Genomic DNA, 16,635 nt, shown 5'->3' on the forward strand with positions numbered 1-16,635 from the left:
GGGAGTGCTGCAGGGGTGAGGGAAGAATATGGGGGTACTAGGAGGTGAGCAGAACTGGGATACATGATGTGAAACTCCCAAAGAATCAATAAAAAAGTTAAATTAAAAAAAATAAGAATCATTAGGTTTATGTCTGCCAGTTTTTTGTTTGCTTTGCTTTGCTTTGCTTTCTGGGTGTCTTGTATCTAGTCTAACTTTAATGCTTCCTTTTGCATTAAGTGAATGCTCCAGTGTGATATTTTTATTATCTTACTGGTTCTCCTTGTATTCTTCAGTTTTCTTAGTTTTTTTTGGTGCTTAACATAAATATATAGGGTTGGCAATGTAGCTCAGTGGTAGAGCACCTACCTACTGCGTGTAGGATCCTGTGTTCAAGACTCAGTGCTCCAAAAATAAATATATATGTATATATGTGTGTATAATATATATATAAGTATATATACATATATCTTGTCAAAATATACTTCATTTTTATACATATGCAAACCCAATGAGATACAGAACTGTTCTTTTAATACAATCTTTCTTCTTTCTGTACTCTTATTGTTCTAATGTTACATTGATATGCTTGACAAATTCAGACTATCATAATTATTACATTAAATAACCTTTTGAACAGGTTAGAGAAAAGGATAAAACCTAAATAATGTATATGTATTATTAATATATGCATGTGTGTATATAATGTATAGATACATGGACAGAGCTAGAGAGAGACAGAGATGTGTTAATTTTATCAATACTCATTTACCATTTCTTTTTCCACTCATCAGTTCCTGTGGGCTCTTACTGACACCTTGAATCATTTCCTTACTCTAACGTAGATTCATTCATATCTAAGTCCTCTACACCAATATTATTTAGTATTCGTCCAACAACAGCTTCAATAATAAGCTTGAACTATTATATTGCATAATGTCATTTAAAATCATTTACTAGAAAAAAAGACCAAAAATGTACAGATTACATTTTCATAATTATATAATGGTATTTCCCTTGTTCTTGGGGGTGGAGATTACTGTATTTGAATTGCTGTTTAATACTTTTTTACATTTTATTTATTTATTTTATTCTTCTCGTAACAATATATCCCAACCATCTCCTCCCCTCCTTTCACTCCTTCCTGTCTCCACCACTTCCCCAAGACTGAAGAACTTTCTTTGGGTTCCTTTCAAGAGATTATTCTATTCATAAATTCTCCCAGTTATTGTTTCTCTTGTAGTATCTTTATTTTACAATCACTTTTCAAGCATGCCTTTTCCAACCCACAATTACTAGTCTTTCTATGTTTTGAATATGTTGCCTTCAGGACACCATCATGTCTGCTAAAAGGAGAGTGTCCACCTCACTGTGGTCCCTAGGATGTGATATGATGTGCTCTTCATCTCTATCACTCACATTTTTACTATAACATTTATGTGGTGGATCTATTTGCTTTATATCTTATTTTAGGTAGAAATAAGCATCTAAATATGAATCCAATATATATCATCAAAATTGGGTGAGTTTTCAGCCAATATTCTCATATTTTACTAGTATTTTTCCATCTATCCCCTTTCCTCTCAGATTAGGTAAATGTTTCTGTCTTAAATGATATCTCACATTTTTCCAGAGGCTCTGGTCAATTCCCTTTAATTTTCTTTACCTCTGTGGGTTTGGGGCTTTGGTTTGTAAAAATTCTTTACCAACATTTCCTGACTCTTTTGACTTTCAATTTAAATATACTGATGAGTCTCCTTGACAATTTTTTATTGCAATTTTTACACATCTTTCCGAGAGGGTCTCCCTTTAAATCCATCACTAGCTTGAATTCATAATCCTTCTGCCTCAGTCTCCCAAGTTCCGGATTACATGTCAACAGGCCCAGCTGCTCCATTATCTTATACCTATTTCTCTACTGAGTCTTTTATTTGGTGAGACACTGTCATCATGCTTTTTTTTTATTTCTTTCATCTTGTCTTCTTTTGGCATTTTGAACAGAGTTGTGATATGTATATATGTTCTTAATTTTATAGTGACATTTTGCTTTCTGTGGTTCTTTTGCCGGGGGGAGGGGGGGGTTGGTTTGAAATTACTATCTGAAATCACTTGTTTTTATCCCAAAGAGCTTTATTTTTCTTCTGAGATGCATTGACATCTTTGCTAAATCTAACATCTGGGTCCTTCCCACAGACAGTTTCTCTTGCCAGCTCTTCCTTACTCTTTGTATGTTTTCTCATTTCTTTACTGATCTCAAGTTCTTTACTAACTGAACTTTAAAATGATATATTGTCACACCGCTGCATAAAAATCATCTCTTCACCCATAGTTTGTGTATATGTGGTATCTTATATGTGTGTGTGTGTGTGTGTGTTGTGTGTGTCTGTGTGTGTGTGTGTGTGTGTGTGTGTGTGTGTGTCATATGCATCTGTGTGTTTGCTTGCTTTAGTAGCTTCACTGAGCAACTTCCATAAAAAAAACCTTTGGTCTCAGAACATGAAGCTCTAACACTGCTCACATCTGCCTTCACATCTGCATTGGAATGACAGTAGTTACAACGGGCCTCTCCTGTTGTCATCTTTTTTAGTCATTCTGGTGAGCTACCAGCTGCCATGGGCATCAGTATCAGCTGCTAGTCTCCATACTTACAGGGAAGTTATTTTATTGGCTGATATCCCTACAAGGTATAAGCTGCCCCATCATCTGACTCAATCAAAATCACAACTTTTGCAAGGATATAGTTTTGAAGCTAGCCTTTGAGGTTTGGTCTGATCCCAAAAGGACCCGTTTTAGCTGTGTACTTCCCTGGTTCTCTGGAAAACTGACTCCTGCCTGCAGTTTAATTTGCAGTTTTGCAGCCACTGGTCTCTTCTACACTGCTTAGCACTGAAGCTTCAGTTTGTTTGTTTGTTTTTTTCAGGGCCTTGAATTCTCCTGCTCTCTGGTCCAAATAAATTCAAGGATTTGAAGTGTGGAACGCTTTGAAATTTTATGTTGTTATGGTCAAACTCTGCTCCTCAGTAAAGTCAATAAGCCATTATTTTAGAGCCAGCTGTTGAACAGTTACTGTGTCTCTAGGTTTTGTGAACAGGGCTTTGGGTGGCACAGTAACCTTTGGAGATCCTGTTTTTTCTCTTCTACCATGGAAATCTTAGGGCTGCTTTACTCCCTGCCAACTTATGCAATCTCCACCCTGAGAATGGAGAAAGACAACTTCTTTTTTTTATTTTTTATTATTAAGAAATTTTCTACTCATTTTACATACCAACCACAGATCCCCCCTCCTCCCTCTTCCTACCCCCCAGCCTTCCACCCAAACCTTCCCCCATTTCCACCTCCTCCAAGTCAAGGTCTCCCATGGGGAGTCAGCAGAGCCTGGTACATTCAGTTAAGGCAGGTCCAAGCCCCTTCCCCCTGCACCAAGACTGTGCAAGGTATCACACCTTAGGCACTAGGCTCCAAAAAGCCTGCTCATGCACCAGGGACAGGTGGATTCCAATTCCCCTGCCTGGGGACCCCCTAAACAGCTCAAGCTTAACAACTGGAAAGACAACTTTTTATCTGTTAGGCACATTTGGATGGAATTTGGCCTCTATAAAGCAGCATCAGAGCATGATAAGAATGCTGACGGATTGGCATCTCCTCATTCCAGTTCATAACTGGAGTAGGGAAGGGAAAACCCATCTTTATAGCCACATCTGCTCAGAGGGAAACTTTCTTACGTTGAGTGGCAGAGTGAAGACATTCAAGGAGGGAGTAGGTTATGGCTTATTACTAGAGACTTCCACTAGTCTTTGAAACTATTCTGTAGATTATCTTGAATAAATATTACATCATTTCAATGTCCTTACACTTTCCAAATAGTTTGCAAATTTGTATTTTTATGTTTATTTCTTTACTAATTATGTTATTTTAATTGTTCAAAGACTCTATGGAGTTCCAATAATACTATTAGGAAAATGGATACACACACACACACACACACACACACACACACACACACACAACCAGCTTCTATACTGAATGCAGAAAAAATACTGTGACAAAGTTTTGTATTCCATGTCATTCACAGTGGTTCATTTTTCTACTCAGACCTCACTCAACTGCTGTGATAAACACAAAGATGACCCCTGCATTATCTCTGAAGAAAAGCTTTAGTGACAGCTCTTGGTCATTGTGTGCAAAACTGCACGCATTCCGCTGTAAGGAGGACAGTGAGTTTCACCTCATCTCTAGCTCTCTGGGATTCCATTGACATTTTACCATCCCGAAGTGGATCTCATGGCTAGACTTCTTGCCCTGGTAGAGTGAGTTCGGCCTGAAGCTTTCCCTTGTGCCTCCTTGTCAAATCCATTCTCCTCCTAAGGCCTGACAGAGCAGCATAATAGAGTGTGCTGTGTTCCATGGGTTGCCTCATCTTGAAAGCAACTTTCCTTGAAAATGGTAGGAGAGGCTACAGAATTCAGCTGATTTTAGATCCCTTCTCCTGTGTGTGTGTGTGTGTGTGTGTGTGTGTGTGTGTGTGTGTGTGTGTGCAGAGCACTGAGGATCAGTCACAGGGCCTTGTGCATGCTAAGCACAAGGGAGCTATGCCCCCTCCTTCTCATTCTCTTCCTGCCACATCCCCAGGCCCTAGATCCAAACAAGAGTGTGCTCATGAGATCTCCAAAGTGCTGAGTTATTCTGTTGTGGTGGCTGAGGTGTCTCATGTGCTCCTCACTCCATTTTCCTTAAGGGGCCTTGTTCTAGAAAATACCCTAACTCTCAAGTTTCTAATTAACCTTAATCTACTGGACATTTTTCTCAGCTCCTGAAGACACTCCACATTTCTTTACTTAAATGTAAGTACTTTCCAGCTGGGCAGTGGTGGCGCACACCTTTAATTCCAGCAGAGCCAAGCAGATCTCTGTGAATTAGAGGCCAGCCTGGGCTACAGAGTGAGTTCCAGGAAAGGCACAAAGCTACACAGAGAAACCCTGTCTCGGAAAATAAAAACAAACAAAAAAAGTAAGCACTTTCCTTTACTACTGCCCAACCCCTCACCTCTACCTCCTCTTCTTTACCTCCACTCTGCTGAACAGTAACAGCCTTGTCTCGTGTGCTTTCAAGAGCTTTAGCTCTTCCTCCCTCTCCTATCACCCCTCTCCATCTTTCCCTCTACCTCTCTCTCCCTCCTCCTTCTCTCCACCTTCCTCCCTCTTCCTTCTCTCCCTCTGTCCCTCAATCTCTTCATCCATCCCTCATTAAATTGTATCAGATAAAATCCCAGCAACAACTGCCTGATGAAAATGACTTGCTTGGTTATCTTTTGAGCAGCCTTATACACAATGGACCATTGCAACTTCAGTATCTCAGTCCTTTATCTCACCCCCTTGGACCTCCCATGCCTTTCTCTTTTCTCACACTTGCCAGCTACTTAGGAGACCCTCCTCCCACTTCTTCCCACATTTTGTTTTTTCATCTTCCCCGAATATTTCTCTAAATCAGCATCTTCAATCTTATACTCTCATCTATCATCTCTCTTCAGGAGATAACATGACAGCTATTGTAACATCTAATGAGTGTTTATGCTATGACAGGTCATTTGCAGATATTATCTAATTTAAGTTTCAAAACAAACATTCTTAGTCTCATTTTTTTATTTGAGACACTTGAAAACCAGAGAAATTAAGATACTTATACAAGGTCACACAGTTAGTAAATAAAAGGACCCAGATTTGAACCCAGGCTGTCTTCTCCACCATTATTTTCCACTCCTTATCAATACTGGCCTATAGCTCGGCCTTCTTCAGGAAGCCACTTCTGATCATTTGGTAAAATATGATCCCCTTAGAGTCATCCTTATGACAATTACATTTTTCTCTACATAATGATGATTTGTACCTTCCACATCCATATACTATTGTGTTATTGCTCTTTAAAAGAAATACTGTTTACTGAATTCATATCTCCTTTTGTGTTAGCCTTATACATGAAAAATCGCTATCAACAGTGTTGCCGACATCAATGGAAAAGAAATCATCTATAGAGGAATGTCCTCTGAGGATACCGCAATATCCTGTTTATTTCCAAATTTGATCAGCGTACAGGTAGAAAGCAAACCCTAGGGCATCACCACATATGAAAGAGCATTCTGAAGAGCATGGCTCAGAATGCAGCAATAGTATATTCAGGGAAAAAAACTTATTAAGCAAGGCTTTATTCCCCATCTACTTGGATAGAGAAAAGATCTCATATTTGCAAACAATTGTTCAGCCCTAGATTTGGAAATCCTTCCTGACTGGAGAGACAGCTGAACAGTTAAGAGCATTTGATGCTTTTGCAGAAGACTTGGTTTCAGTTCCCAGAACCCACATGGCAGCTCATAACCATCTGATACTCCAGCTCCTGAAGGGTCAATGACCTCTTCTGGTTTCTATAGTCACCAGGCATGCGTGAGGTGTGCATATATTCATGCAAGCAAAAACACTCGTACATATAAAATAACTAAACAAATCTTTAAAAATAAAACCATCTTGACATCAGATGTCTTTGTTTTTGTTTTTAAAGACAGGGTTTCTCTGTGTAGCCTTGGCTGTCTTGGAACTTGCTCTGTAGACCAGGCTGGCCTTGAACTCACAAAGATCCACCTGCCTCTGCCTTCTGAGTGCTGGGATTAAAGGCATGCACCACCACCGCCCAAAAAATAAAACCATCTCGAAAGAAAAAATAAAAATTCTTTCTAAGAGGTTCGACTGACTTCAGTTTAATAAAGGAAAATTCCATCTGTTAAGAAAGTATTTGTATATTTCCAATGAAATAATATAATAATGAAACTATTGGTATCCTATTTTATCCATTAATCCACTGAGCAAACATCAATAAAGCTAGTGTGAGCAAGTTAATGTTACAAGAATTGGGACCAGTTGATGTTAAAAATCTCTCCATTGTGACATTAATTCCTAAAAGAGAAAAGTGTGTGTGTGTTTGTTTGTCTCACAGACACATTTAAACTTAGTTTTATTTATAAACCATACCAAGTACAAAGATAAAATGGTAACATTTTTCTTTTCCAGCTGAAATAGCAGAAGATGATTTACCCAAAAGATTCTGCTGGCTCTTTCTTGAATTTGTTTGTTTCTGTGTTTTTTTACTTTTTATGGAAACATACAAATTATGTTTATACAAATTATGAATAGCAGTGTTCAGAGTTAGTGTTTCATAGGAGATCCTGAGCATGGATTGCTACCTCACAAGAGCACAGAGTGCTGGTTGTTCGTGGCAAGTGCTTAGATGACTTGGATAAGGCAGTGAGCCCGAGTTCATGATGAGTTCATGATTAAGAAGTAATTCATGGAGCTGCATTTTGGAATCTAAAAGCATCTTGTTCCTCATTAACTTTTCACCAAATAGTTGGTCTGTTGAGAATCTTTTCTTTCTTTCTTTCTTCCTTTCTTTCTTTCTTTCTTTCTTTTTTTGTTTTTTTTGTTTTTTTTTGTTTTTTTTGTTTTGTTTTGTTTTTTGAGACAGGGTTTCTCTGTGTAGCTTTGCATCTTTCCTGGAACTCACTCTGTAGTCCAAGCTGGCCTCAAACTCACAGAGATCCACTTGCCTCTGCCTCCCAAGTGCTGGGATTAAAGGCGTGCGCCACCACCGCCTGGGGAGAATCTTTTCTTAAATCAATTATTTCATTATAGATTATAAAGTAAATTTATGTTTCTGTTTAGCCTCGTCAATTATCAAATTCCAATATTTTTCAATTAATTTTAATACTTTTTAATGTGTTCTTTAAATTTTAGAAATCAAAAGTTGGCAAATATAAATATCATATGTTTATTGCTAATCTTGGATTTCCTTTGTGTTTTCAGCAAAATAAGAAGCCACGTTTTTTTGATAAGCCCATTTTTGAGTCCTACCCAGAGCCACCACTTTATGTCTTGGTTTTTACTTACATGGGATATGGAATTGGAACCCTATTTGGCTATCTCAGAGACTTTATGAGAAACTGGGGAATAGAAAAATGCAACGCAGCTGTAGAGCGAGAAGAACAAAAGGTACGTATGTTTGCCTCCCTGGATCTGTGTCAGTGTCTACCCTTCTCAAAAACAGGGATTTGGGTACAGAATCCAGAAAGAATAACATGTTCAAGAACCATTTAGCATAAATTCCACTCATCTCCACTCACTAAGCCCTCCCTCCTGTGTATTGTGGCCTTTATTTTCACATTTAATAGAGTACTATTAATTAATTGCCAGGAACACAAATTAAGTTTTCTTGTTCACTATAATATTTAACTTATATAATACTTCCATAGCATATAAGATAAAAGATCATTTTAATGATGAACAAACTAATGTGAAAGACACCAATGAAAGCAAGGGCGCCTAGGAAGTACTTTTCTCTGGTCTTCTAGGTTTAGTATCATTTGCGCTCTATTCCAAAATAAGAACATGTATCGGAGTGAAATGTGACATTTCTATTTCATCTGGGTTAGGATTTCTCAAAATTTGCATTATCTACATATCTCACCAGATGATTCCCTGGTTTGGAAAGCAACCTTGGGCATTAAGGAATTTAAACAGCACCCCTGGCCTCTACACACTAGATTTGCCATTAACACTGACTGAAACACATAGTGATGATCAAGTCACTCTATTCAGAACCATTTACCTAGATATTTTTGAAAATGTCTATACTGCCTTGTTTCTATACTGAGCTAGAGAATAAACAGATATTCAGAGATCTATTTTATATATATAACTAGTTCCTTGAGAAGTTCATACACATATTGATCATATTCACTCCCTCCACCAACTCCTTCCGTTTTCACCCCCTTCCCTACCCATCCAACTTTGTGTCCTTTTTTTCTTTTTTTAATCCATCAAGTACAATTTCTGATGCCCAAATATTCTTGGATGTATGGCCTTTCACTGGAGCATGGTCAACTTACCAGAGGCTACATTCTTAAAGAAAACTGGCTTTCCCTCTCCTAGAAGCTATCCACTATCAATAGTTCTTCAGCTACCAGTGGGACTTCACGCCATACCCTCTCTATACCGGCATTTGGTCTGCCTTGACTTTGTACAGATCTTGTGCATGATGTGATATCATACATGTAACTGCCCTTGCTGTGTGTGGAAGACACTGTTTTCTTGTAGTCATCCACTCTGGTTGTATTTTGTTTCTCTATTTGTTTGCTTGGTTGTGTTGGCCCCTTCTTCCCCAATGATCCCTAAGCCTTGAGAGGAAAGAGTGCTATGTAGATGGTACATCTAAGGTTGAGCATTCTACAGCCTCTTATCCTCCTGCGCCTTGGCTAGTTGAAGGTCTCTGTGTTAATCACCATGTACTGCAAAGAGAAGCTTCTCTGATGAAAGTTGAAAGAAGCATTATTCTTTGAGTATAATCTAAGAACAGGAGAATATCAGGACAGACATAGTCTCTGCCTTCAAAGAACAAACCATAAAAGAAGATGCTGACAAGAAGCATCAAAGATATAACTAGGAGAGGGCAATAGGAGAGCTTGAAAAATTGCCCAACCTGAATGTAGTGCTGAGAATAGGCTCCCGGGATGAACAAAATTAAATTATTAATGTGGAAGAGAAAGTGGTAAGGCAAAGGGTTGGTAGAGATCTATGATGGTCCAGTGTAGTGGGTAGGTGTTCCAGCTTTGACCTTGAAGCACTGCCTCAGTGAGGCAGCCAGTAGCTGCCATGCCTAACTATGACCTGACCCTGGGGCGTGGCTGAGATGGGAGCCCTTAAGTCCCAAGATCTGTCCAGGCTGGCCTTCTTGGCTCCTCATGATCCTGGATGCTAGATGGCAGACCGAGTCAGAGTTCTCCAGAGAACCCTGCTGGACTGCACCTCACCTCTCCTGGATCCTGTAATCAACCTCTTTACTGGCTGTAAGTTACTCCAAAATAAACCTCCTTTTAACTGTGTGGAGTTGCCTTGATAAATTCCCGCATTAGTCCAGGAATAAGAGCAAGTGTTGTCATATTCAAGGAATCAAGGGCTTTCAATGCTTGAGTATGAGGACAAGGACTGTGTGAAAGGCAAGTGGGGTCAGACTATAATTGTCTTATAATCCATGAATGTTTATTATGAGAAAGTATTGACAGATTTCTGGCAGAAGAATGCAGATTTGTAGATTTAGAAAGATTATCCTCTCTACACTATGAAAAATAGGTTACAGAAAGATGACACTGATACAAAAAAAAAAATCTTGGTGAGACAGTAGGGCTGGGACCAAGTTATTGACAACAGGGCAGTGATAAGAAATAAAGCGAAGAGATGTTTAAGAAGTAGTATTACAGATGGTCAATCTGATTTGAAGAAACAGAGAGATAAAGGCCATACCTAGGGTTTTGGTGTGGGCAGCTGTGCAAATGTTATCATTCATTGAGATGGGAAATAGAGAAGATTGTCATAAGTGCAAAGTGATTGATTCCTCTTCAACAAGTCTAGCTTGTCAAGAACTGGCAGCTGAAAATCTAAAGAAGGAACTCAGGAGAAAACTCTCAGGGTGGATCTTGTGTCATCTCCCATGCTAGTCTTTAGCCTAGCAGTGTGTAGCCAAGGCAAAGAAGTATACAGGATCTGCAGCGCCATTCCAGAAGAGCAGACAGAGGAAAGAAAGATGAAATGAACTTCAGAGAATTGGATAGATGTCAGAGATGGAATTCTATTCAAGGCCAGAAGAGAAGAGACAATGAAGAAGGCTTACAGTTGTTAAGAAAATACTTCTTGGCCGGGCGGTGGTGGCGCACGCCTTTAATCCCAGCACTTGGGAGGCAGAGCCAGGCGGATCTCTATGAGTTCGAGGCCAGCCTGGGCTACCAAGTGAGTTCCAGGAGAGGCGCAAAGCTACACAGAGAAACCCTGTCTCGAAAAACCAAAAAAAAAAAAAAAAAAAAAGAAAAAAAAAGAAAATACTTCTTCACAAACTGTGGAAGAGATTGATCACATGAAAATAGAGCTGCTTATGAAGAGATGTAGACAGAAATCAAGTCTTGGTGGCTGACTGCATCTAGAAAAAAATAATAGAAGGAATACCAAATAATTTCAAGTTTCTTCCTTGGGCGCAGACACTGATGGCAATGTCACAGTCATCACAGTGAAGTAGTCCTATATTAACAATGATTGTCAGCTGGGCAGTGGTGGTGCATACCTTTAATCCCAGCACTCAGGGGGCAGAGCCAGGCAGATCTCTGTGAGTTCAAGGCCAGCCTGGTCTACAGAGTGAGTTCCAGGACAGGCACCAAAGCTACACAGAGAAACCCTGTCTTGAAAATTTGTCTGTCTGGGAGCTCTGTGGATGGGAAAGCCCTGTTAAAATCATTCTGAACTGAAATAAGAGCACTGGGCCTTCAGGATTTTGCATTGATGGTGGCTGCTATCAGAGACTTTAGTGGAGGAAAATCCCCTTCTGGCCCAGGAAATACTCAGAAAGCTATAAAGCCCCAATTTGTTCAGCAATAAGAAGGATAGATAATTCATTCAGTCTCAAATGACGGGCTTTGAGCATCACACAGTAACCTGTGCTTCAACTTTTGTCTCCAGTGTTACAATAATTGCTTGACCACAGGCATGGCAATAAGTAATTCAGTAATTTACATTTCTTCATAAAATAAATAGTTTTCAGTCTATTCTCTATAAAGCAGATTGATGCACTATATTCTCCTTAGTAACTATGATTTTAATATTTGTTATTTGTCCCATTTGAGCTCCTTTAGAACCTTTTGGAGTAAAGGGTTATAATTATTAATGACTATATTCTTTGGAAGTGACTTAGTCTTCCCAATCCTGTCTTCAGTCTTTCCTTTGATTTTTTTTAATGCCCTGATTCTGTCAATATCCTTGCCGTGTGTTAACAAACTATCTAAACCATGTTTTGAAGACTCTTCATCAAAGTATGTAATGGCCTATTTTCCAGTGACCTATGGTTCCTTTAGTGAAAATGAGCATTTTTGTATTCTAAACACAATCACTTGTGATACATAGCACATAGTCCCCATAGAAGAAACCAGCTTATGGGCAAAATAGCTTCAGAAAAGGAAGCACATTCATTAATCGGTAATGGAGATGATCCAATGTTTTCCTCAAAAATCTGTAAATGGATGCCTTGATTTTTCCCTTTTCCTTTTTCATAACCAAAAATATAAGAACTCATTAACTCAGTTTTCCTATTATTTCTCCCACTTCTCCATTCAAATGGAAATACTTCTCTACATTTAACATTTGTTTGCTTTTATGCCATTTTGATTTCTTACACAAATGCCCTCAAATTGATTCCAAAACATAAAGGCTCTTTTATTTGTTTGAACCATAAGCTTAGACTTGAACACTTGGTCCTGAGTTGACAGCATTGTTCTGGAGGTTTACCAGGTGTAGTCTTACTGAAGGAAGTACGTCATTGGGGGGAGGGCTTAAGAGCTCAGAGTCTCACCCTACTTGCAGTTTGATCTCTCTCCTCTGTTCTTGGTGGGTCAAGATGTGAGCTTGCAACTTCCTGGGTTGCTGCAGTACCTGCCACTTGCTGCTGGGCCTCTTGCCATGATGGAAGTTTATCCCTCTGGAGCCGTAAGACAAAATAAAGTTTATCCCTCTGGACCCATAAGCCAAATTAAACTCCCTCTTCCTTAAATTGCCTTGGTAATGTTGCTTTATCACAGTAACAGAAAAGCAATTAAGTCAGCTTTGTAATCTCTTTTCTCTGTACTAACAGGGAAAAAAGAATACAAATTTCCAAACCACAGTCTACGATTACAACACAGGCTCAGGACTCTTGGTAAAATTATCAGTAAACTCAAAAAGGAAAAGGACACTAGCTTGGTATAAAACGCTGTAGTTGAAACACTGTCTCCACTGTATGTCTAAGTCATATTGATACCTGATCAAGTACATCCAAGGCACCCACTTGAAACAAGGAAAACTCAACAAGTGGCAACTGTATAAAATTTTAAATAAATATTCACATTTACACGAATTATAATTTGTCCTGTGTCATCTATATTAAGGATCCTGGAACAATATCAGGATGGTCCCAAAGAAGCTTTCTCCTGAGCAATATAAAGGATAGGGTAATTGGAGTACTCAGGTAATATGGCAGACAGGGGGCTCAGGCACTGATCTCACTGTGTGGACCTATGAGTGTCTAGAGAGATTCTTGGGGTACCTCTAGGAATTGACTATATTAGCCTTCAGTTTTCAAGACAGGAATATTAAGCTACTGCTTTGTAGCCCTGGTTATTCATTGAAATCAAGGAATTTTAATAGAAAACCAATGTCTGGATTTTACACAAGAACTCTCTGATTTAACTACTTTGAGGTAAAGCCTGGATAAAACAGTACAAAAAGCTCGCTGGGTAATTTTACTCTGCAATCAAAGTTGGGAGTGAATGCTTCATAAAAATACTTCTCTAGTTTGTGATGTATACAGGAGAAGTCAATACCTGTTATTCCAGAAGCTCTTCCTTAGAAGTTCAGCCACCACCAGTTCTCAGGTGGTGGCAGCACTATCTCTCACTGTCCCTAGGTGCTCATCTCCTTTCACATGTCCAGCTAGGTACCATCAATTCCATGAAAGGTGGCTCATATATGCTTTACTGAGGTGTTATTTTTTGAAGTTCACCATCAATGACTAACAACTGATGATAGGGACGAGTCAAACCTGAGCACACATCCTATTCATCTGCTCTGTCTAAAGTGTTTGTCTTTACCAGCTTTCTCCCTCCAGCACTGCCTCTAGCAACTGTACCCCATCCCATCCATCAAGGCCTCAATCACAGATCAGATTTTAAGTTCTCTCAATTCCCTGTATTCACTTTTTCCTGCCTCTATTCAGTTTAAATTCCATGGACTCTGACACAAACTCTACTTGATATCTACCCTTGCCTAAGAGGGCTGATTTCCCTTGGCATTCATGGTAAATAAGTTCCAGGTGGTTGAGTGATATCTGCCAATCACATTAGTGTGTTTAGCCACTGCCTCTTGCAGGAAACCATTCCTTACATTTTCTTCCCTCTTCAAGCCTCCAGTACCTCTTGACTCTCTTGACACTCAACAATAATCTATTGCTTCCTATTTTATTGAGAAAACAAAAGAAAGTAAGAATCTACATTCTTAATTCTTCGTCCAGTACTCCCAGTACATCTTCCCCTCCAGGCCTCTGTCTTCTACAATTTTTCCCAGATCAGTAAATGATGACTCTGAAAGTCCAGGGGCTCTGCACAAAAAGCATCTATGTCATCCTTGATGCTGCCCTTTTCTCTTGCACCCCAAGTCAAATCTGTCAGTAATTGTTTATCACCCTGTGTTCAAAATATGTTTCTCATCAGATGGCTGTTAGTTTTCTATTTCGTTCTTGTTTTTACCATTCATGCTGCTGCAGCTCTGTACAAACTACTGTTTTCTCTTACCAATGAACTTGATGCCCATCCTTTACCTTATGATCTCTTCTCAGCAGACAACCAATATGATTCTTTTAAACCCCAAGTCAAGCCACATCCCATCTTTGTCCAGTACTAGTGTCTGTCCAAGTCACTAACCAAAAAACAGACCTGAGGGAGGCTCTGCAGAATGTGGTCTCCTCTTTTGTCTCTAATTTTTCTTCTCTACCATTCTCCCTTGGCTCACTCTACTTCAAGTACTATGACCTCCTTGCTCTTCTTCAGACTCTTTCTGTTCATTCCACCTATGTCAGGAGTTTTAATTTCCATTTTCTTCTTTCTGGAATTGTGGTGATATAGTGTGTACTCTAATAAAATTTGCCTGAAGATCAGAGAAAAGAACAATTCACTAGATTAAACATAGAAGCTAGGTGGTGGTGGCACATACTTTTAATCCTAGCACTCGGGAGGCAGAGATCGGTCTGGATCTCTGTGAGTTCAAAGCCATCCTGGACTACATGAGATTGACTCAGTCTAGGAGAGAAACAGAGCCAGGCAGTGGTGGCTCACAACTTTAATCCCAGCACTTGGGAACCACATACCTTTAATCCTAGTGCTTGAGACCTCATGCCTTTGCTTGGGAAGCACACACATCCTTAATTGCAGGAAGTGATGGCTGGGCAGAGAAAGGTATGTAAGGCATGAGGAGACAGGAACTAGAGGCTTTTTCAGGCTGAGGAGTTGGTGAGGTAAGAGGTGGTAGCTGTGGCTTGTTCCTTTGTCTCTCTGATCTTCTGGCAAATTTTATTAGGGTATACAGTATATCACCACATGGAATCATCTTCACTTCAGTATCTGTATAGCTCACTCCTGCCTCACCTGTAACTAAAAAACAAATAGACAGCAAGATGGCTCAGCAGGTAAGGGTACTTGCCACCAAGTCTGAAAATCCCAGTTAGTTCCCTGGGATACACAGTGGGAGAACCAAATCCTTCAAATAGTTCACTAACACACACACACACACACACACACACACACACACACACACTATAAATTTTATAAATTTAATGTGTGTCTGTCTGTGTGGGAGGGTAACTTTAGACACAATAGAAATCACTAGCGAGTGAAAAATCTAATCTTCTCTTAAGGCTTGGTTCCACATATCTTCTGCCTCAAAAGCAAATCCACTCTTCTAAGGTGAAGATTTTTCACATTTGCATCTATAATAGTATGTAGATAGGCTGGAGAAACAACTCCAAAAATACGAAAGTTCTAGAATATCTTAGAAAATGAGTTCATTAGTAAAATCTGATTTTAACTTTCTACAGAGAAGTCAGCATTTTGATTATTTTATTGTTCAGAATTATTTTGGTTATTCTGGATTTTTTTGTGTGTGTTTCCAGATGAAATTTAAGATTTATGTGAAGAATTGCATTGGAATCTAGATAGGAATTGTGTTCTTTACGTGAATCGCTTTGGTAGGATGGCCATTTTTATAATAGTAATCCTAACTCATAAGTATGGGATGTCTTTCCCTCTTCTTATAGTTCTTACACTTCTTCAGTGTCTTAAAGTTCTCTTTATTCTAGTCTTTTTCTTCGTTAATTGGATTTATTCCAAGATTTCTTCTAGGTTAATATCAATGAGGTTTTTTTTTCTTGATTGCGTTCTCAGTGTGTTTGAAAGCTACAGACTTTTTATATTAATTGCATATCCTGTTACTTACTTGAATGTATTTAGCAGTTGTAGAAATTACCCAGTAGAGTCTTTAGGGTCTTTTATGTGTAGAATCATATCTTCTCAAATAAGTGTAGTTTTGCCTCTTTCTTTCCTATTACACCCACTTCATCTCCTTTTCTTTTGTGGTAAGAACATTTAAGCTCTTCTGTTTAATCAAACTTAAAATACTCAGTGCATTATTATAAATATAACCACCATCCTGTCCACTTATTCTCTAGAACTTACACATGCTGCCAAGCTCAAACTCTGAACTAGTCACAATTTCTAATTTGTGTAGTGATGTTTTCTGACATTCTGTCACTTTTCCTATTGAAGCTGTATCTTTGACACTTGGGAAATCTTCATTTTAAACTTATCATATAAGTTTAAAGAAAATAAAAGAACTGGCATAATGAAGAAGGATCAATACTCTTTTATATATATGGTTCTAGGTAGAGTTCACTTTTTCCTACACCATATCCCCAAAGGACTGTGTCCTCGTTGTCATTATTACACTGAGCTCTTTATGTCAGCAATACAAAAAAAAAAAGCCAAATGACAAATCA

The 16,635-nt window shown here is 38.9% G+C and overlaps 1 protein-coding gene across 1 annotated transcript in view; it reads left to right on the forward strand.

Moving 5' to 3' along the window:
* Sptlc3 (serine palmitoyltransferase long chain base subunit 3) overlaps positions 1 to 16,635 on the forward strand; it is a 116,367-nt gene that overhangs the window by 20,364 nt on the left and 79,368 nt on the right. Inside the window, exon 2 of the mRNA XM_059261511.1 lies at positions 7,827 to 8,012. Within this exon, the coding sequence (XP_059117494.1) occupies positions 7,827 to 8,012 (186 nt within the window). The remainder of the gene's footprint in view (positions 1 to 7,826; positions 8,013 to 16,635) is intronic.

The sequence above is a fragment of the Peromyscus eremicus genome, chromosome 4 (assembly GCF_949786415.1).
Source record: "Peromyscus eremicus chromosome 4, PerEre_H2_v1, whole genome shotgun sequence".
NCBI classification, from domain to species: domain Eukaryota; kingdom Metazoa; phylum Chordata; class Mammalia; order Rodentia; family Cricetidae; genus Peromyscus; species Peromyscus eremicus.